Source organism: Pholis gunnellus, assembly GCF_910591455.1.
Source record: "Pholis gunnellus genome assembly, chromosome: 10".
Classification (NCBI taxonomy): Eukaryota; Metazoa; Chordata; class Actinopteri; order Perciformes; family Pholidae; genus Pholis; species Pholis gunnellus.
In genome coordinates this window covers 6,575,558-6,597,394 of record NC_136537.1, presented here as the reverse complement: position 1 = coordinate 6,597,394, position 21,837 = coordinate 6,575,558, and the positions used below count along the sequence as shown (strand labels likewise).

At 45.5% G+C, this 21,837-nt stretch overlaps 2 protein-coding genes across 3 annotated transcripts; both read left to right on the top strand.

The window, feature by feature from the left end:
- Nucleotides 1-2,960: 2,960 nt before the first annotated feature.
- On the top strand, nucleotides 2,961-12,116 carry smad5 (SMAD family member 5). Its single transcript, XM_079168155.1, has 7 exons — nucleotides 2,961-3,312; nucleotides 5,949-6,853; nucleotides 8,071-8,370; nucleotides 9,349-9,456; nucleotides 10,346-10,567; nucleotides 10,668-10,924; nucleotides 11,025-12,116. The coding sequence occupies exons 2-7, from the start codon at nucleotides 6,451-6,453 to the stop codon at nucleotides 11,166-11,168; spliced, it is 1,434 nt and encodes a 477-aa protein (XP_079024281.1). The 5' UTR covers nucleotides 2,961-3,312; nucleotides 5,949-6,450; the 3' UTR covers nucleotides 11,169-12,116.
- A 1,138-nt stretch (nucleotides 12,117-13,254) lies between these two features.
- On the top strand, nucleotides 13,255-21,319 carry syvn1 (synovial apoptosis inhibitor 1, synoviolin). 2 transcript variants are annotated; one of them, XM_079167078.1, is made up of 16 exons: nucleotides 13,255-13,420; nucleotides 14,568-14,721; nucleotides 14,834-14,926; nucleotides 15,083-15,235; nucleotides 15,369-15,417; nucleotides 15,868-15,971; nucleotides 16,654-16,780; nucleotides 16,903-17,002; nucleotides 17,212-17,277; nucleotides 18,118-18,234; nucleotides 18,488-18,645; nucleotides 19,000-19,146; nucleotides 19,307-19,441; nucleotides 19,822-20,005; nucleotides 20,112-20,278; nucleotides 20,365-21,319. In XM_079167078.1, the coding sequence occupies exons 2-16, from the start codon at nucleotides 14,590-14,592 to the stop codon at nucleotides 20,586-20,588; spliced, it is 1,956 nt and encodes a 651-aa protein (XP_079023204.1). In that variant the 5' UTR covers nucleotides 13,255-13,420; nucleotides 14,568-14,589; the 3' UTR covers nucleotides 20,589-21,319. The 2 variants fall into 2 exon arrangements, with proteins under 2 accessions (XP_079023204.1, XP_079023203.1); XM_079167077.1 differs by having other exon boundaries at nucleotides 14,563-14,721.
- Nucleotides 21,320-21,837: the final 518 nt, after the last annotated feature.

The following is a 21,837-nucleotide window of genomic DNA, read 5'->3' as shown; positions in this document are numbered from 1 at the left end:
CGGACACACACACACACACACACACACACACACACACACACACACACACACACACACACACACACACACACACACACACACACACACACACACAGTATAACAGGAACAGACGGGTCACATTAGAATAACTGAGTAACTAGGGTTTTTTACACCTCACAGGTCACAGCTCATGCAGCAGAGGCTCATCTTAAAAGGAAGGAAGCAGCATTATTAATATGAGGGTGTCTTCTTAAACCGCTTGTGCTCTGTGGGTCATCCACAGTGGGTCATCCACAGTGGGGCCTCCGTCTGACTCCGCTTCAGAGGCGTCGTGTATAGTTGATCTGTAGCTCAAAGGCCCTTTTTGCTGCTATGTGTTAAAAATACAGCAGTGAGTCGACTTCCCGACAGTTCATGACTGAAGTGTTACTCACCAGCTGTTGTGAACACTGTCAGGAAATGAATCCTTAGTGAACAGGAAGTGATTTCATATTTCAGTTTAAGAAGAGGAAGACGTAGACACCATAGAACAGTCAAAAGAAAAAGACGACACCTAAAAACTCTATAAACGTAATACTTTTATATTCATTTAAACCGTGTCTCCCGTCACCCACCGACACTGCAGACCAAACCTACCTGATCACCTGTCAATCAAACCAGGTGATCTCTGGGATGTGTAGTAAACCCAACGCCACTCTGACGAATGGCTCTGCAGCAAAAAGTAACAAAGCTGGACGTAATCAATCCGATCGAATGTGTATCCGTCTTCTATAATATATGTAAACAAAGTGTTTACTTCCTCATAAGGGTCGCAACGTGAACGGATTAGGAATGTGATAACTCAAGGTGTTCAATTACTCAATATTAATACTTATTAATCATTCAGTGACATTTTTTTGATTACATTGCAGCGAGATGCTTGACAGTTCCACAAACCTTGACTCACAAAAACAAATTGATCTTTTGTAATCCCCCGTGAGTCTCTTGATGGGGGACACCAGGATGGGGTTTGTCACTAAACCAGACTCAGCTGTGCACATGTGGAACGTGAACACGAACCCTTTTCTTTTCAACTGTGCGTCGATGGAGACCGAACAGCTTAACCTGATGACTTGTGCTCCGTTTGCAGCTTGGACTTCTCTGTACATATAAGTTGTCTTTGCGTATTTTTGCGTTTGAGACAGTAGTTGATTTTTGCACATAAATTAATAAAATACATGATTACTTGAAACCAGGTTTTTTTGTTTGTTTTTTTGAATGACAAACTCTTGGAGACGTGAGTACATACGACTGCTGTGCTAGAGTACAACGCTTCTGTTGTCTTGTCATAAAAATAGCATCTCATCAATTCTTCTCCTTATATTTGAACATGTCTCAACTTTCAGAGGCTACTGTATTTGGGATAGTAATGAAACAGTGTTTTTGGAGGTATCAAAAAAAGAAAAAGGAGTAGAACTTTGTAGGCAGAGATGTAAACATTGTCCACACAACGTAGCGCGAAACACTTTATTGCAACAGTTTTCAGTTTCCTCCGAACGCTGCGTATATAGAGTTATCGCTGTTCAAGGTGGAGCTTTCGCTTCTATGACCTTAAGATAGTGTAATGAATAATAATGCATTACATTGTAATTGTTTTATTTTGTGAGCTGAATCTGCATTGTAACCTGTAACGTTTCAGTATCAGGCCAATGCAGTGCTGTAATGTTGTGGAAGTACACAATAAGTAGTAGGCCATGCAGCTGAGTTGCTTATTTTTAAGTGCTTTGGAGCCCTGTTGTAAGTTATTTCGTGGTACAAACGAGTTAGAACCGTAACATAATTCAATGGTTTTCATATCCAAACATCGTAATAAATCCATAGCTGTCTGGGGCCCTTTGCGTTGCGGGGGGCCCCCAGCCCAGGTTGCCTATACCTCGCCTTAAGGATTCATCCCATTGAAACAATATTCTGAGACCGTGTCTCTTGTGGTGCATAACACTTTGGGTTCTGCTTGATGGCAGTGACTCCAGCTTATAATAAACTGCTGTGTGTGTCATCTCGTGTAGTTGTTCCTGTAAGAACTGATATCATAAATGATGACACGGTCTGAAGTCATCAGACAAACCCACCATTCATTTGTGCAGCCCTCTGTTTTATTAAAAACGCAGGTTTAGAAAAGCATGTAAGGAATGTGACAACACAACTCTTGTACAATAATCATTTTTGATCTAGTGTGAGAATTCATGAGGAAAAAAAACAATATATAAATCAACGGAAATGTTCACATTTTCACTGTCAACTATGTGTGAATGCAGGAAGCATATTATTACCTCGCTAAAAATAGATTTAATTGAATGGAAGTCTGGTTCAGCCTGTTAATCACGAATGTTAACATCTGTGCATGCATGAGGTGAGAGGCTCATTAGCATAAAGTGATATTATTGTAACTGTACCTGTAGAGTTGGGATGTCTGATGGTGTACCTTTAACAGCACAGAGCTGGGTGTACGTCGCCCACTAGCGGTTGAACACGGACACCGCAACTCATTTAGACTTTTAGGACTGAATGGAGAGTCCGCACTCCCAACACTCTCCTGACAGAGATAAGAGAGAGAGTAGCGGTCCGTCTGCGGAAATGCGCGTGTGGAATAGTAATTATTAGTATGCGTGATTAAAGTGAAATAGGTTGATAACGCGGGGGAGTGTTGAACAAGTGACTACAAAGGACGACCATACACAACAAACCGCAGTGCTCCAGACTGAGTGGAGCCAGCAACTTGTGAGACGTTCCAGAGCCGCAGCACGACCACCGTAAGAAGTACAACTTCACACACACACACACGGACACATCACACGCGTTTATAAAGACCAGCACTGATGCGTGATTTGTTTCAGGTGCAGCTGCTGAGGTTGTGTTTGGCGCCAATGACCGTAATAATCTACATAACTGTCAAAGGTGTGAAAAGGTTTGTTCAATCGGAATATTCCCTTATCTCTGCGCGAGGAAAGCGAATTGATGTTTGGAAAGGTTAGACATTAAATGTACTGCTTTTGTATAAAATATATACATACAATATAATTGAGTTGTGTGGTATGTCGTCGTAGTACTTTTTAGGCAATAAGAAACCGAATTATCCTTAGCTGTAACGCCAAAGGGAGCACTAGTTTGTCAGGGAAGCGGAGTGATATGCACTGCGCCTCCCCAGTCTACTTGTGTCCAGGATCTGGAGGACATGGCACGGAGAGGCGGAGGAAAGAAACGGTGGAAAACGGGAGAAAATCTGTAAGAGTAGGAACTACAGCCTCAGCGCAACAGCAAAACGCACTGGTCATAGCCTGTGTGCATTACTAAGAGGTATGTGACTCGGCGAGCGTTTAATAGTTTCATTAAAAGAGTGGACGTGAACTCCAGTGAGCTAACTTAACGTACATCAGTACGCTGGGCTAACAGCTAGCATAGCTTAGCCGCAGTGGTGAGAAGTTTAAAAAGTTTCTGGAATGGAGGAAGAGGAGGAAGGGTGAAGTAACGTTGCTAACCGTTAAGAGGTAGAATACGATGGCTCATAAAGTCACGTTTTAAAGACTAAACGACGCCCTGAAACTTTAGACTCTTAAACTGATGTGTGATAGTTGTTATGTGTTTTGACTAAGTTTAAAGATAGCTAAACAAGTTGTGTTATGTTCACGTTAGCTAAGCTAGTTAGCACATTCTCGAGGTTACTTGACGTTACATTAGCTTGCTACATACCAGGGCTAATGCCACTGAAATAATGTCTCGTGTGTTATGACTGCTCAGTGATTTCAACGTAGAGCAGCTCGTTTACTGCTGTCTGAGGACTCGTGTACCGTTAACGTTATATCTGTATCTTTCTCTGGGTGCGTAACGTTACTACTCACCGGACCGTTCTTCATATCGTCTGTACGCTGTACTTCATAACGCTACTTGTCAGGCGTTTCAGGCTGGTCGCACACAGTAAAGCAGAGAACTGTTGAGTTTTCTTTTGTAGACTTTGGTAAGATGTGAGACTGGCGGCCTTGCGTTTTAGTTTACTTTAGACTAGGCTGTGTTAAACTAACGCTTTGCAGGCCCGATATATGTTTACCACTTCCAGTTGGTTTCTTATCCAATGTGTATCTAGTGGTTTGGGCTTTCAGGGGGCTTTAGATGTGTATTGATTCTCAGTATGAGTTATAGCCCATGGCATATATATATATATATATATATACCATATTATCTTCAGTCGAACGTATTCTGTGCCTTGAACCTTTTAAAATGATTCATAAAACATAGTGCATAAAAAAGATGTTGGTCATACTCTTTGTTGTACATCTTGATCACATACATACATACATAGGGATCCACTGATTTTTGTAAGACAGACCACAAACCATCTTTAATTACAGTTAATTTAGGTGCTGATCAGTAAATCAGGGACTTAAGTTCTCTTCCCACAACCCCCTTTTTTTACATGTGGCTTTGTGAAAGTATGTTCAGTTGAGATTGATTTTGATTTTCAGCCTCTTTGATGGTGAAAAGACAAAGAGCCATCCGTGTGAACTGTGATCAGTGTTTAGAGATGATCAGCTTTTATCTCTACGGTTAATTCATCGTTAACAGCTGTTCATTCAGGCAAGTTCTGTCTACAACGTGTTCGTCAAGCATACGTTTCTGCTCGTTTCAGGAAGACCGGGCACGTCCGCGTGTTGAAATCGTATCATTTGGCTTTGCTCACTCTCTGACAATGAGCTGGTGAATCACTGCTGATCCGGTCTAAACGAAGCGGCATCCAGATCTCTGACTGATCAGCCTCTGTGGAAACAGCTGCTGGAACACATTCTGGTGAATGTCAGAAAGAAAAAAAAAGTTGCAGGCTGGTCATTTTTGTGTATGCCTACATGTTCCACTTCAGGAGGTTTCCCTCCGCTTTCATGTGCATGCAGAACAATGAGTAGTGGAAGTGGGCGCAGTGCTGTCGGACAGCTGTGTGCTGGAAGGGTGGGATCGGGGCAGAGATGGGATGAGGGAGGAAGCAGCTCTTTGTGGTCACATCCTCTCTGACTGAGGCCGGTCTTGCAAGCCCCCAAACAGCTGCTGCAGGCTACATGTGTTTGACTGTCTGCTCGCCGGGGCTGCGTGATAATATGGGCAGAAGTGTCGGATATCACAGCATGTCGTTAGTTGTGCATCATGTTTGAGACGGTTAGTGTCTCTGCATCAGTGGGTGGAAACAGTAGTTTGTTGAGGGAATCATTGGACGCCCTGAGGCAATAATGCATTCATTTTAGAGGTGGTGGTTCAGTGTTCAGCGTTTTTTGTGACTCACGGTTGTACTATGAGAAATGATAAAGTGTATTGACTAAAATTAGCTTTATTCATTTATTTGTCACTAATTTGAGTTTCCATTTTATTTCAGTAAGTCGTTTTATTTTCCTGTCTGGTGCCCTGTTCTTCACAACAGCATTGTGAAGAACAGCTGCATTAATGAATAGAGCTCGACTTAGATTTTTGCTGCTCACATTCTCTGCTGGCATCCTCTCTTTCTGATGAGAATAAAATGTTGTTTTTCAGCCCACACTTGAATCATAATCTTACTAACTCAACTAGTATATGCACTAAATTAGCTGACCAAAAATATGGATTTGGGTCGTGATGGAAAATAGTCACAGGAAACAGTTTATGAATTAAGAGAGAGACAATGTTTTTTTAATTCATAAACAAATTAAACTAAATGTGTGTTGCAGTTTAACTAAATGTATGTTTGAAAGTATTGATAGTAATTGAAATGATGTGTCCGATTCAAAAAGGGGACAACGGGTTTATTTGATCATCCTGTTTCTCACACGCTGTCCTGAGACTCTCATTTCATTCATATCTTTTAAATTGTTATTTACAAATGTTAGGAACGTTTGCTTGTTTATCGATTTATACGTAATGCCAAAGAAGCGAGCGTGTGTCGCTGACGTGTATCTGCTCTGCTCTCTGTCTTGCAGGAGGCTGGTGGAGTAGAACTCTGACTGTGCACCGGTTGGAGAGGAGCTGGGATTTGTTGTTGAGCAGCCGTCATCTCGCACCGGTGAGACCTGCTGCTGCGTGTCACTTCGACAGAGGTCCTGATCTCCGCTCCTGCAGCCTGCACCCCCCCACCCCCTCCATCAGTGTTGGTGACCCAGCTCTGGACCGCTTGCTGCAGGGCCCTTCCTGAGCAGCAGCAGCTGCGTCCTGCTTGCTGACTCCCCTCCCTCCCCTGCTTCCTGTCCTTGGTCAGACAAGGCTAAAGCCTCCTCTCCCCTACCCCAGCCCTCATCTCATACTTCCACACTCAAGTGTTTTCTGGTTGACCACACGTTCCAACATCGCCTTAGACGACTAACGCTGATCGGAGATTGTCAGCAGGGGACTTCTACTCTTCCCCCATCCCCCCCCGCCCCGTTCCCCCTGGAGTGAGCGGCCACTACAGAGGTCCTCCCTTTCACCTACACCACAGCATCCAGCATGACCTCCATGTCCAGTCTCTTCTCCTTCACGAGCCCAGCAGTGAAACGCCTGCTCGGCTGGAAGCAGGGAGACGAGGAGGAGAAATGGGCCGAGAAGGCGGTGGACGCGCTCGTGAAGAAGCTGAAGAAGAAGAAGGGCGCCATGGAGGACCTGGAGAAGGCTCTGAGCTGCCCCGGGCAGACCAGCAAGTGCGTAACCATTCCGCGATCACTGGACGGCCGGCTACAGGTCTCCCACAGGAAAGGTCTGCCTCACGTCATCTACTGCCGAGTGTGGCGCTGGCCGGACCTCCAGTCCCACCACGAGCTCAAGCCCCTGGAGGTGTGCGAGTACCCGTTTGGCTCCAAGCAGAAGGAGGTCTGCATCAACCCGTATCACTACAAGCGAGTGGAGAGTCCTGGTAGGTACTCGCACTTGTATTTTTTATTTTTTTTTAATACTGCAAGGTTAATGTTTAACTCATACTCCCAACTATGTTTTTTTGTCAGCCATGACCAGATGTGTTCATTTGTATTGTAAAAAAGGAGAGCGATAAGAGCAGCGTGGAGCTCTGAGCAAACTGTAGTGCTGGTAAACAAATCCACAGAGGTCAGGAGGCTGTCATCACACGGGCCCGTCCCACCCCCTCCGTCCATTTCACAGAAAATCAATATCGCTCGCTCTTTTGGAGTCTTATTAGATTATATGCTTCTAGGCACTCCAGATGGGGTGTGGCACCAGAGAGCGGCGCACTAAATGCATGAACCACTCAGACTAAACTCCCAGCACTTTCTCATCGCTGCCCCCTTCTCTCACTCTCTCTCTCTGTCACTAACGCACCGCATCGTATACACGGGGACGGCCTCTCTGACACCAGGCTGGTTTGGGATAGCCAGCTCTGCATTGACCAGTTCAAGGAGATGGATCACATGTCGGTCAGGAGAGACCGCACGTCAGATCATTTTAAAGCAAGGCTTACTGGGTACTTTAGAGGGACAGCCTTGGAGACATGGCGCTTTAAGTCACTTAGGAGATGATAATCAAGGCCCTATATCCTCTTGACGAAGTTGAAAAATGAAAATAAATGTGGATGACCTCTGTGGTTATATCTTAGCCAAGGCCTAAAGCGGCTTTTGAGGAATGCCGAATTGTTGATTAAACTGTTTCAAGGCACAGGTTTGGTGTGTTTTTGTTTAACAAAACCAAGAACAGCTACCGATATCGGCTGTGTATATAAATGGCTTCAAGATTTCAATGAAAGCCCTTTTTAGGGGATTCTGAGGGGCCTTTTTTGTCGTTTTCTGACATTTTCTAGGTCAAATGAAATGGTGACACAATATAATAATGGGTAGTAGAAGCCCTCGTGTTGCACACGAGTGTGCACCACGGCTGCTTTCCGAGAGCTTACGAAGGCTTTTCTCTCCAACATTGGCTGCATTTGCCTGTAAGTAATGGAAAGGATACATTATTAACAAGGAAGCACATTTAAGTTCAATAAAACCTTACTGGCATCATAAAATTCTAAATAATACAATACCTTGATTCCCCTGTGTGTGTGTGTGTGTGTGTGTGTGTGTTTGTGTTTGTGCTAATCTTCAACTCCTTTTCCTCCCCTTCTTTCTCCGTCCCACCCCCCAGTGCTCCCTCCTGTCCTGGTACCGCGGCACAGCGAGTTCAACCCACAGCACAGCTTGCTGGTACAGTTCCGCAACCTCACCCACAACGAGCCACACATGCCCCTGAACGCCACCTTTCCAGAGTCCTTCCAGCAGCCGCACAGCGGGGGCGGCAGCAGCGGCGGTGGGGGAGGAGGGGGAGGGGGAGGCGGTTCTTTCCCCATCTCTCCCAACTCTCCGTATCCCTCTTCTCCAGCCAGCAGCGGTACTTACCCCAACTCTCCCGCCAGCTCGGGGCCCTCCAGTCCATTCCAGCTCCCAGGTATGCCACACACACACTCGTGTACCCGACCCCGAGCAAGGGGCCACACTACTGTGTTGGTCTGGAGCTTTGCTGTCGAGTAGCCAACGACCAGCCCTGGTGATTTGAATTGTTTTTAAGTTGTGTATTGTAAAGTATTTTTGAGAATAGACATCTATCAGAGATCCATGTTAATGCATATCATTTACAAAGCCCCCAGCATGAGAACGACCCAATAGTTTGAACCCAAGCACGATGCACTTCATCTCTGTGCCATGGAAATGCTTTTAACAAGACTCCAACCATGTCAAGTTATTATATTCATCCGAATCAAGCTACACCCCGAAATGAGAACAAAGGAAATGCCAGCTAAGCAGTGTCCACCAGAGCCAGCGCTGCTGTCTGCTGTCAAGGCTCTAACTCAGTGGAGCAGGCGGCCGTTCTGTCTCACTGTCACTGAGACGGAACAGATGCATGAAGGCGTACCACTTAACCCAGACATTCCTCTCTGCCATGTTCAATAGTCCTGATATATCGGAGAAATACCTTTTGGATTATCCCGGTTGTACATATGTTTCAGTATGTGTGTGTGTGTGTGTGTGTGTGTGTCTGGTGACTAGTCCTCTATCCTGCTCCAGTCCAGATCTGCTGACGCATCCAGTGGCTGCAGGCAGTCGGGCAGAGAAAGTTTTTAATGGCAATTTAGGATTTTATTTGTTCTGAAAGGCCCTGGTGGTTATTTGCGCATCATAATCATAAACATTTTCTGTGGGGGCGTTTTTGTTTATTTGTCTGTGGGCTCAGAAAGCTCAAATTGCATCTCTGTCGGGAATGGGTTAGCATGTGGCTTAGCAAGTGAGGGATCTGTGAAATGTGACACCGTTTCCGGGGCACAGATCCAGGGATGATTGTCCCGGGTCTCGGGAGATGTGTGCAAGTCTATTTGCCAGCAGCAACAACTGGTCTCATCCTCTCTTAACTGCCCTCTTAATGTCTCAGCTGACACCCCACCCCCGGCCTACATGCCCCCCGACGAGCAGCTGGGCCAGGAGAGCCAGTCCATGGAAACCAGCAGCAGCCTGGTAGCTCCCAACGTGGCCAGAGGAGGTGAGGACAACACGCGTTAGTATCGGCTGCACTTCACCAATCAACATACAGAGTAGCCAACCAGGAAGTACAGCTTTTGGAAGTCCAAGATGCTGCACAGCAGTTCACAGTATACTTGAGGCAGGATTTGGCTTTTCTGCTTAATTGATGTGAAAATGGCAATTCATTGCTGCAAAAGTAAAGCCTGTTTTTCTGCCCTTTCCCCTGCACTGGCATTCACACTGCACCGGGCTCATTGACATGAATGAGTTACGTTTTAATACCACGTGTGCTGTCTTGATGAACATTTGGTCATTTTTCATGTCGAAAAAAAAATATGTCCTCATCACTTTATTTGCCCCCAATCACAAACCTCTAATTTTTAGTGATGACATATTGATTGTATATTTACTTTTTATTTTCTCCCTACATTAGAATTTACAAACCGGTGAAGATGTCAGACAGCTCATACCTACCTACATTGAAATATCTAATGTATCATTCCTTTCTTTGAGTGTTTCTATATTAGTTTGTATTTGAGGAGAGAACTAAAGGATGAACTACAGAAGTCAAAGTGGAAAAAAAAATACAAATTGCAAATCTTGTACACTATTGTTTGGGGATCTAATTATCTTAATACTGTATGAAATGATTTCCATTCTGAGTGATAACGAGCTCCTTCCCTCTTGTTAACCACACTCAATGAATCCTGTCCCAACGGTTTTAACGAGGCTTTATATGACTTAATATCCCAGTGAACTGTATGATAATTTTATGATCACTTTTGTTTGACTTCTTAATCAAATTCTAGAAGATTAGTGTGTCTCATGATGTCATCGGCTATGTTTATGACTCGCCTGTTTTTAAGAAGAAGAACAAAATAAGATTTAACCTGTTGTGCTTTTCTCAGATGTGCAGCCGGTGGAGTACGAGGAGCCGAGCCACTGGTGCTCCATTGTCTACTATGAACTGAACAACCGCGTGGGCGAGGCTTACCACGCCTCGTCGACCAGCGTGCTGGTGGACGGCTTCACCGACCCTTCCAACAACAAGAACCGCTTCTGCCTCGGGCTGCTGTCCAACGTCAACCGCAACTCCACCATCGAGAACACGCGCAGGCACATCGGCAAAGGTACGACTCAACAGACGTGACCGGTTATTGTTCTCGCGCGGCTGCGTTTTGTTCCCCCTCCGGATGTCCTGACCGTTGGTTGTCCATCTCTGTTCCCCAGGAGTGCACCTGTACTACGTGGGAGGGGAGGTGTACGCGGAGTGCCTCAGTGACACCAGCATTTTCGTCCAGAGCCGCAACTGCAACTACCACCACGGCTTCCACCCGACCACTGTGTGCAAGATCCCCAGCGGATGCAGCCTCAAGATTTTCAACAACCAGGAGTTCGCTCAGCTTCTGGCTCAGTCGGTCAACCACGGCTTTGAGGCCGTGTACGAGCTCACCAAGATGTGCACCATCAGGATGAGCTTCGTCAAGGTAAGGCCTCACCATGGCTCGTCCTTTTTTTTTTCTTTTAACAAGAGGCAGACGTCATCCTAATCTGTGTCGTGGTTAAATTGGTTCTGCCTCCTCACAGGGCTGGGGAGCCGAGTACCACCGACAGGACGTCACCAGCACCCCCTGCTGGATTGAGGTGCACCTGCACGGGCCCCTCCAGTGGCTGGACAAGGTGCTCACACAGATGGGTTCGCCCCTCAACCCGATCTCCTCTGTGTCCTAATGATGGACTCGTGGGAGCTTGGGAGATCCCTGCTACTATATTTTTTACTTTTCTTTTCTCCCCCGCCCCCCCCCTACCCCCACCCCTTCAGCGATTGATAATTTAAGGTGGTCTCAATGGCTGAACTGTTTACACTTAACTTTGGGAAGGGATATTGAACTCGGCAACAGCCCGACTGAGTTGTTGGAACAGAGAAGCGTTGCATGCGGATGCCCGGAGAAAGAAGAGCGGCGACGGCATGGACACACTGCTGCTCGACAATGCTACGACACCCGCACGAATTTAGGGCTCCGCTGTCACATTTGACTCGTCAAATGTTTTTTTCTTTTTGCATCAAGTTTTTATTGTTTTTATTAAATGTTTTTATTTCTCTGTATGTGTAGTGTTTTTTTAACGTAGCAGAACAGTCTCACTACTCTGCCTTGTGTCCGACAGACTAATTTTGAATTTTACACTTTTTCTCACATCGTTGTCTCAACATCAGATATTTCCGATGCGTATGTTTACCATCAGGCTCAGATTTAACAGACGCTTTCTTTCTTTTGTTTTTTTTAAATAGTCTCCACTGCTAACAATGAACACTGAGCTACTGCCTTTTTCACAAGGTGATGTATGCCGACCTGATAGTTTTTGATATGGGAGATGAATCACTGAACACGTTTTAACATGCCATAAGCTAACAACATTGTGAATGTTTCATCTATTGCAGCAGAAGTAGTCGTCTATGATATAATCACACAGTGGACGTCATCGCTATGGATTCTTGTTTGTACTCTCGAGTGCGAGTAAGAGTGACTGTATCCTCCATACTCACTGTATTAACAATATTGTGCACTCGTGGATTTTGTGCAGGCATATAAAATTTTGACGTGGGTACCAAGGCATTATGTGGATAGATAATTGACTTCATTAGCGCGATGAAATAAACAGGTTATTTGGTAACAATGACTGTTTATTTTTGTCTGTTCTTCTACATTTTAGTAAAACATTTTGCAAGATGAATACAGGAAATACGTCTTAACATGCGTGAACAGTGTGGAAATGTCTTAATTTAGGATGGATCAGCATTATTTATACTGATGATAGATTTACAACACTGCCACCAAGTTTACTCCATTGAATATTGGTCTACTTTGTTTGAATAGTTTAAAATGTCGTGTTGTTGCCATGGCAAAACCATAAAAAGCACCAGAGCAAACAAGGACGACTGTGAATTGAATTAGTGACTGAATGAAGCCTCCAGCTCAGTTCTGTTTGCTGTAAAGCTTTCAGAATATTAATAAATCTGCTGTGGCTCAGAATGATAGTCCCTTATGATATTCAATTACTTGTTTCATTAAAAAACAAAACATTTGTCTGAAATGGAAACCTCAACCATGAAAAGCAATATAGAGTTGATCTTGTCATTTTGAGTAATCTTTACATCAGCTTTGGGATAATTACCAATAGCTGCCCATGCTTTATGTTTCATATAGCAGGGGGTGAATGTTGTCATTGATTTTTACTTATCCCAATAGAAAATGCATTCAAGTGAACAAACCTTAAACTAGCAGAAGTTAGATTAGAAATGCGAGTAGTGAGCATCGGAGACAGAAGCGCAGACCTACTTACTTCAAAACTTCCATTTCTGAAACTCAACAAAAGCATTTTTAGAATAAGAGGGTTTAAGAGCGTAGTAATTTGCGCTCATATTTGCTGATTGCATATTTAATATCTTAATATTTCTACTTGTATTATTGTCTGCCTGTCCACAATCCCCCTCCACAGTACAGTGATGTGTAATCTCACCATGGAACGCAGGACCAGCCTGACGACTTCCGATTGGTCCACGTTGGTATTTACCGTAAATCTCCGTAAAGGTGGGTCGGAGGCCACCTAACATTTACTTTTACAAATACAACTTGAAACGCGCTCCCAAATAAAAGCATTGACGACTCAACTGTGTACAATCATTTCTCTTTCTATCTGTTCTTTACACCGAGTAACGGACAGAAGACGGGGAGTGTTTCGGTGATGCTTGAAAATGCTCTTGCGTCAAATTACCGTAGCAGCCGGATGTGATGTGGCTCCCAAGGAGCAAGCCAAAGATAAACACGTAGCCAGACGGATAGGGGCGAGGATAATAAATGTTGTAAAGAGGCTACCTTGAAACGGTCGAAATGGAGTAGCCGCAGAGAATATAGAGATTTTAGTAGGCCAGGAGACACCCGTCAAGTTAACGAAGGAGCAAGTCTTCCGCAGACATCGAGTCGGTGAGTCCTGCAGAGCACTGACAGCTGTTACCTGCTAGCTAGCTAACGTTAGCTAACACTAGCTAACTAACCTAATTAGTTACCTGCCTTTGACATGTAGCTAGGTAGTCTCTGGAGTAAAGTAACGTCACTAATACGAACAAATATATAGTCAGCGTTCTGAGAAGTATGTGGCTAGCTTCTTAGCTTAAGTAAGTTTCTCGCTTTCTTGGTAAGCTATCACAAGTTTGTTCGTGTTTTTGAGACTTCATTCTTACCACGTTAGCTTTAATGTCAGCGAGCTAAGTTGGCTAAGAGAGCTGCCTCTTCTCTAGGAAAGTACACGTTGTTGGTAAGCTACTTTAAGAAAAGCAGGAAATAAGAGATAAGCTAGTTTATTACGTTGCGTTCAATGTGAGAAATGCAGCTCTGGAGGGGGTGATTCGATTCAGTACCTGCGATTAGTGGGAGTGTACACAATGCTAACAAGTGCACTGCTTAGCATCTATGCAGGAGGAAACGAGGCAGAGCAAGCAACAGTTTAAATTAAGCACATTGTACGTGCATTGACATATGATGCATTGTGTTCTGTTGTCTGGCCTAAGAAGAGTACACTAACAATATTCACCTAATCCGACTCTGAGATGTATTGTCATGTAATGCTCTATTGATTGTAGCTTTTCATTCGTCAGTTAACGCTATTTACATAAAAGTGGTAAGAGAATAACTGGTAAAAGAACTATTTTTTTTAGTGAAAGCTCATTAAAATGTGCTGATCATATCGCTGAATTTAAAACATTATTTGTAGTAAATATTGACACTTGGGTTCTCAAACATAACACTTTAGTTCACCTGGCAGGTTGACAGCTCTCTATTTTCTCCCCACTCAAACAACCCCAAAGGCCTTCTTTTGTTTAGTTAACACGCCAACAATTTGGCTAATGAAATCCTTTCACTGTGCACACAAACAGTGCAAATATGCTCGAGAGTCTTCCCTCCCAATCAGTATCAAACACATCGCTGCATTGCTTTCACTGGAGCCAATCATTGTAGTTTTTGGAAATCATTTGTATTTGCATGCCGCTCCGCTACAACAGTCAGCTTTCACTTGCAACAGCCTTCCTCTTCTCTCTCCCCCCACCCTTTCATCCGGTTTCCCCCAGCGCAGTACATCTGTAGCTGAGTCCGAGATGGTGCGATCATTCTTGGTGACTGCCACCAGTCTGGCTCTGACTGGGGCCGTGGTGGCACACGCCTACCTCCTCAAACACCAGTTCTACCCGACCGTGGTCTACCTCACCAAGAGCAGCCCCAGCATGGCGGTAAGGGCGGGTTTTTTTTTTTGTTGGTGTGAGCTGTATAGAAGTGTAACCCATCTTTCAAATATCAATGACAGTGTGACAAATCCCGCTTTTTCCCTTTTTCTGCCATCAGGTGTTGTACATTCAGGCCTTCGTGTTGGTGTTCCTGCTGGGAAAGTTCATGAGGAAGGTCTTTTTTGGACAGCTAAGGGCTGCAGAAATGGAGGTAGAGTTTAAAAAAAAAAAAAATGTATATGTATCACTCCCTTGACTCATCATAACACACATTCAGTTTACTATGCAATGCATGGTCTCCGTTGTATCTATATCGGCCCTTTTGTGTTTTGCATGCGTTCACGCGTTCTGTCCTCTGGGCCCTCAGCATCTCATCGAGCGCTCCTGGTACGCTGTGACCGAGACGTGCCTGGCCTTCACTGTGTTCAGGGACGACTTCTCCCCTCGCTTTGTGGCCCTCTTCACACTCCTGCTCTTCCTCAAGTGCTTCCACTGGCTGGCTGAGGACCGGGTGGACTTTGTGAGTGATGAGAGAGAGAAAAAAAAAACACAACACCTTCCTTATCTTACACAGTTTACTCAATCTACTGTAATCGTGTATAGCACGTTGTTTAAAGGTAGAAAGGAAATAATGTTTATCTTTTGTCTTTCAGATGGAACGGAGTCCAAACATATCTTGGATCTTTCACTTCAGAGTGTTGTGTAAGTACAGGGTATCAGCCACGTCAGAGTCATTCTGCCCTCCCCTGATCTTTTTCTTAAATCTTTGTTTTGGCTCAGTGAAACTGTATGCAAATCAGTGCTGTTTGCACACGAGGCCAGCTGCACCACCACAGACCACCGGAATGGTTGACATTAACAGACCATAATAACACAATCCAAACACTACTACGAAATCCATTCAGTGTCAGATTTAATTTGGCAGCCAACTATGTTTTGAATTGAGGACATGTATCCAGTTTGATTTCCAGAATACGGCCCATTAGCTATTAACATTTATAATCCATCAGACACGTTTTCAAATACTGAACACACTTGTTTATTCTGGGCCTAAACAAAGGTGTTGATTTCTATGTTTCTGTGGAGCTTCTGCGTTGTAGGTACCTCGACCCCCTCACAGGAGTATTAGTCGCTCTTCTTTGTTTCCTGCAGCTCTCATGGGACTGCTGGCTATCCTGGACTTCCTGTTTGTCAACCACGCCTGTCACAGCATCATCACCCGAGGAGCCTCAGTGCAGCTTGTTTTCGGGTTTGAGGTTTGTCATTCTTTAGCTTCAGCTCAATTTGAGCTCTGTGTTTCTCAGCTGTGAAAGGCTTCAGGACTCCAGACTGGCAGCTCTGGTGCTAAACACCCTTTATGCGACAGCATGGTGTTAGTCAGTGGTGGAACGCAACTCTGTATATTTACTCGAGTACCGTACGTAAGCACAATTCTGATGCTACTTCCTACTCTACTACATTTCAGAGGGAAATATTGTACTTTTTGCTTCACTACATTTATTCATACTGAGTAAATTAAACCAACCACTGGTATGAAAAACACATGAAGGGAGCTAGCGCTACTGCAGTCAGCTACAACATTAAAATGCATCATACATGTTACTGCATCAATAAGAAGAATTTAATATTATAATATATCAAAATCTTAACAACTAAATGAGCCCATTTGGCTGCATAGTGAGTACTTTTAATCCATATCGAGGTATTTCACCAAAAATATCAATGGATTCTCTCCATATCGCTCAACCCCAACCCATCAATCATATAGGATTGGGACATAAACCGTTAAGACATGTTTAAGATAAAAACAACCTCTTACTGTCACCCTTCTCACGCTATGTTCTTGTGTCCCCACAACGGTTGTGACAGATAACACTTGCTAGTATACACACACAACAAAGGACACTTTGGCATACCTCCTCTCTGTGTGCCCCTCAGTATGCCATCCTGATGACCATGGTGCTGACGACCTTCATCAAGTACCTTCTGCACACCGTCGACCTGCAGAGTGAGAATCCCTGGGACAACAAGGCCGTCTACATGCTCTACACCGAGCTCTTCACAGGTACCGTCTCCAGCTGTGGTTCAACATGTGACGCTGGAATATCTTTCCTCTAGACGGTGTGTGTGTGTGTGAGTAAAACGATGGCGGACATACTCAGACATTGGTTGATGTTTGTATCCCAGGTTTCATCAAAGTGATCCTGTACATCGCCTTCATGACCATCATGATAAAGGTCCACACCTTCCCCCTGTTTGCCATCCGGCCCATGTATCTGGCTATGAGGTGAGCAGCTGTGTGCCTCTGTGTTTGTGGGGGTCAGAGGGTTTGGTTGTTGTTACTTCCACTACTCTGGAATTAAATATGAAATATCATTAAGATTGTATATCAGACTGTAAGTTTAGCGTATATGTCTATGCCTTTGTATCAATTGTATTAACTCTTATTTGAGACATGTTCTGAGTTTGCTGCGGTTTTCGTTCTTTTCCTCTCAGGCAGTTCAAGAAAGCCGTAACAGATGCTATAATGTCTCGGAGAGCCATCCGCAACATGAACACACTGTGAGTTACACGGTTATTTGTTGTCACTGTACAGCAGGGCGGTGCAAGGAAAGGCCCATTTTGCAACCTAACAAAAACGCAGAAAACCAAACGTTATTATATGTGGGGAGTGGGGGATGAATACAGAAAGAAGCTGATCTCTTGGGGAACAGGCTGTGGGCTGGAGTGGGTCTTGACTTTTTAATATCCTTTGAGCTCTACGCAGGCACCTCTTGTCAGCTCGGTAAACGGGTAGCAATCATGTTCTGGGCGGTTTCAATCACCCGCTGCAGAGCTGACCTGGGCCGTGCACATCCCATGATAGTTTGTAATGTTTGCAGTCAGGATGCTTTTTTTTTTATTGCTGCTGTCTGAACGATAAGAACTTAGCGCGGGAATGTTGCCTTCATAAGCTCCCTAGAGACAGACGAGCGTTTACCAGCTTTATTCACCAGAGGTGGAGATGTGTTTGTGAGGGGGGGGGGGGGGGGGGGGGTCTTCGCCTCATTGTCTTCGCCTCATTGTCTTTCTAAAATCAACAATCATCCCAATTATGTTAAGACTTTCCTGATTGCACTGATGTATTAGTAAAAATCCTTATTTCCCAGCACGTCTTTCTTATTAATTTATACAAGTTGGGTTTTAATTATCATTTGATGATACAGACTACAGCCCACATGCAAATGAGAGTAATATCTTTAAGAGGTTTGCTGGAGAACATGCACACTGTTACACAGCGACTCTGACCAGCTCTTACTTAAGTTTTAACAAACCCGACAGCACATTTAGATATATAGTACCAGTGTGAATCCAACTTTATCTTATACGTTTCCTGCTCTTCCTGTCTTTGCCTGCGTTCAGATACCCCGATGCTACTCCTGAAGATCTGCTGGCCTCTGACAACGTCTGCATCATCTGTCGAGAGGAAATGGTCACCGGAGCCAAGAAACTGCCTTGTAATCACATTTTCCACTCCAGGTAAGTCCTGTGGTCAGCAGGAAAGATGCTGGACAAACAAAACAAAAAACCACGTAGACGTCGGGACGTGGTCAGCATCTACAGTAACCGATGGCGCACGCAGTTCCTGTACTTAAACAATGAACCAGTCAGTGAAGGGAATTAAACATGACTTTACACAGGAACCTCTGCGAGCCCTTTGTGTTTAAAACGTTGCCGTTTGTTCTTGTGGTACTTTTTGAATAATGTCACTGGCCTCCTTTCCTCCCCACAGCTGCCTACGCTCCTGGTTCCAGAGGCAGCAGACCTGCCCGACCTGTCGCATGGACGTCCTCCGCGCGTCCAACAACAATCAGACTCCGGCCCCGGCCCAGGCCCCGCCCCCTGCTCCTGCGGCCCCCGCCAACGCCCCCGCGGCCCCGCCCGCCAATGGTGAGAGTCGAAAAAAAACAGCGCTCACGCCCCTTTCCTCCCGCTTCCTAGAGGCGCTTATTACTTTGAAACAACTTGTGCAACGCTGCACATTCCAACACCCGAGAGCACGTTTACCTGTTTATCAGGAACTATAGAGACCTCTGACCTCCAGATCCTCTTGAGTCCGTGTGGATCTTTTTTTTAAGCTACATTTTAAGGAATTCTGTCGACAAATTAGACAATCCTGGTCCAGCTTTACTTAACTAACGAGTCTGATTACGCTGACCACTCTGCAGAGCACACTAATCATATTTTCAAGCGTCCTCTGGTAAATGCATATTTGGACTCTTTTGTTTCCGTTTTCCTCTCCAGTGGCCCCAGGCATGTTACCCGGCTTCCCCCCCGGCGTCTTCCCCTTCTGGGGTCCCTTCCCTGCGGTGCCTCCTCCTGCCGCAGCGGCTGCAGCTCCGGGTGCCAGCGATGCGCCACAGAGCGGCACGGAGGCCACACAGGCCGCCGGTAAGGACGACGCTCGCAGTTTACCACAGCACACAGAGGAAACTAGAAAACCACAACCCTAAGTGTCTGAAGCTGTTTGCTAACGTGTATTGTTTTCATTTATTCCATTTTCTTTTCTGCGTGACATCTAGCTAAAACGCTGTTGTGTTTGTTCCACCAGGCTCCAGCCAGGCCGCCTCGTCGGCCGCAGACGCCGCCGCAGCTCCAGGATCAGCAATCCCGGGCTTCCCCTTCTCCTTCCCCCCTCCTCCCTTCCCCACCGCGCCGTGGCTCATGCCTCCCCCTCCTCCCTTCGGTAAGCGCCGACTCTCTGTACTTGCAGACTACAACAGATGTGCGCTTGGTGACTTGACGCTCTTATTGTCGATAGATGCTGAGAGAGACGGGGAAGTGCGTTTCTCAAAGAATAGAAATAATTAGACATTTTGAAATTGTGGGTGAGTCATGGAGGTGATAACATTGTCTTACTTCTTTGTTTCGCGCCTCTGTTTAAGGAAGTGTTCAGCATTACCATAGCAACGTTCTGTCCTGTCACTCTGTGTGAAAGTCCCACTACATGTGCAACACTTTAGTTTGTCCATCACACAGTCCTCGAGGTCACGTCACCTGATGGCATTTCTTTAATACTGAACTTTAAATATTTGTGTTAATGCCCCTCCTCCTCCTCTCCCCCAGTGTCGTCCATGCCTCCTCCTCCTCCCTCTCTGTCCCGGCTGACCGAGGAGGAGCTGAGGGAGCTGGAGGCGGAGGGTCGGCGGGGCCTCGAGGCCCGGCTCCAGTGTCTCCAGAACATCCACACCCTGCTGGACGCCGCCATGCTCAACATCCACCACTACCTCAGCACCGTCACCACCCTCGCGTAACTGAGCCGCCTCTAGTTGAACCGAATCATTAAACGCAGCCAGCCTTATTAATTCTTTTCACAGTAATGAGTCATTGACCCTCTGCTGCTGTGTTCTCCACAGTCCACCGAGGGCCGAGGGCGGCGCCGGAGCAGCCAGCGGGACGAACGCCGCCGCCGCCGCCGCCGCTGCCGCCGCCGCTGCCGCCGCCGCTGCAGCTTCCCCTCCTGCAGCTGACGGCAGCGAGGACAGCCCCAGCCAGGAGAAGGACTCTACCAGCTCTTCCAGCAGTGAGTAAACTACAAACTCTGTTTCTATTAATAAAAACAAAAGATTGTGTCATTTTGATTTAAATGAGTCTTTTTTCCGTTTCCAGCTGAGCAGGTGGACGGAGCCGCAGCCTCCCCTCAGCCAGCGGACTCTGCCTCCACCGCCTCGGACACGGAGCCGAGAGAAGAGCTGGACGACGGAGTGGCGGGCGCCGCCGGGGGGGTCGACGAGGACGGAGAGCCCAACGCCGCCGAGCTGAGGCGCCGCCGCCTCCGTAAGCTGGAGACCTCGTCGTCGTCGCCGCCGTCCTCACCCCCTCCTGACAACTGATGCTGGTGCTCTGACTCGGGACACGTTGCTCTGGACCGGCAGGAACTCTGAGCTGATAGATGGTTGCTTTGGTTCTTCATCGCCTCTCTTCCTCGTGGCTCTCGCCTTCCACAGGCTCAGGTTCCCGACCGTCGTCGAGTTGGACTCCGGCTACCGGGAGACGCGATGATCGGTACCGCTCACCTGGACCGCTTCTGTGTCAGAAAGCAATAGCACGACTTCTGTTGTTTTTTGTTTTTTTTTCACCCCCCCCCCCCCCCCCCCCCCCCCCCTCCCCCTTCAGAATGACTACTGCAATAAGAGTACTGCAGGTGTTTGTAGGTTTAATCAGGTGGAGGAGGAATTTCAAACCCATTTATCTGGTCGGTGTAATGGAGACGATGTTCGGATGTGTGTTTGGTAGTTTTACTGTCGGTGAGGTCTTTGCCCGCACTTTTGATTTCAGTTTAATTCAGTTTCCTTTTCGGCATAAAAGGTGGTCAACATGTTACACAGCACCTGGATCTGTGTCACATCCAGAGAATTCAAATGGAGGGAAGTTGATCAGCTGCTTTGGCTCTTTTGTTTTTGTTTTTTTTTCTTTAACCTTCATCACTCTTCTGTCGCCACTGCAGTCGCTGTATCATACCGAATTATTTGAATGTGTACATACTGTATAAAGTTTTAATAGGATGATCTGTACATAATGCAGAATAAACTGTTTGACTGAAATGGCAGTGGCACAACATGTACCATGGTGTGTATGTTCACTGATTCCATAGAGCACTTCTCTTCAGGTGTCCGAGCTTTTAATGTTGCCTTTGAATGAGATTGGGCTGTAAAATTAAAACTCATAATCACTTGTGTATATGTACTAACCTTTAGTACATGCGTTAGCTTAGCCAGTCATTTTCTAAAGATATTTTGGAAAGAAGTCATGTTTTCTTGCCAAGAAGAATCCCAAACCCAAATCCCATCCAGATTATCTGCTTTTATTATTGTAAAAGCAATGTTAGTTTTTAGATTTATGCGTTTCTTACTAATTATAGGAAAGAAATGCTTTCTTCCAACCCAAATACATTCATTTATTGGAAACATTTTGTTGAATTGTGTTTTCAGAATTATGATTTATGTTCAGAGTACCAAGCTAATTATTTTCCACATAATTAATACCAAATTACATCATTCTTTAAGGGAAACTGCAGAAACCACAGACCTGTAAAATAAAGTGTAGCCAATATAAAAGACCAAAGAAATAAGAGACCTTCAC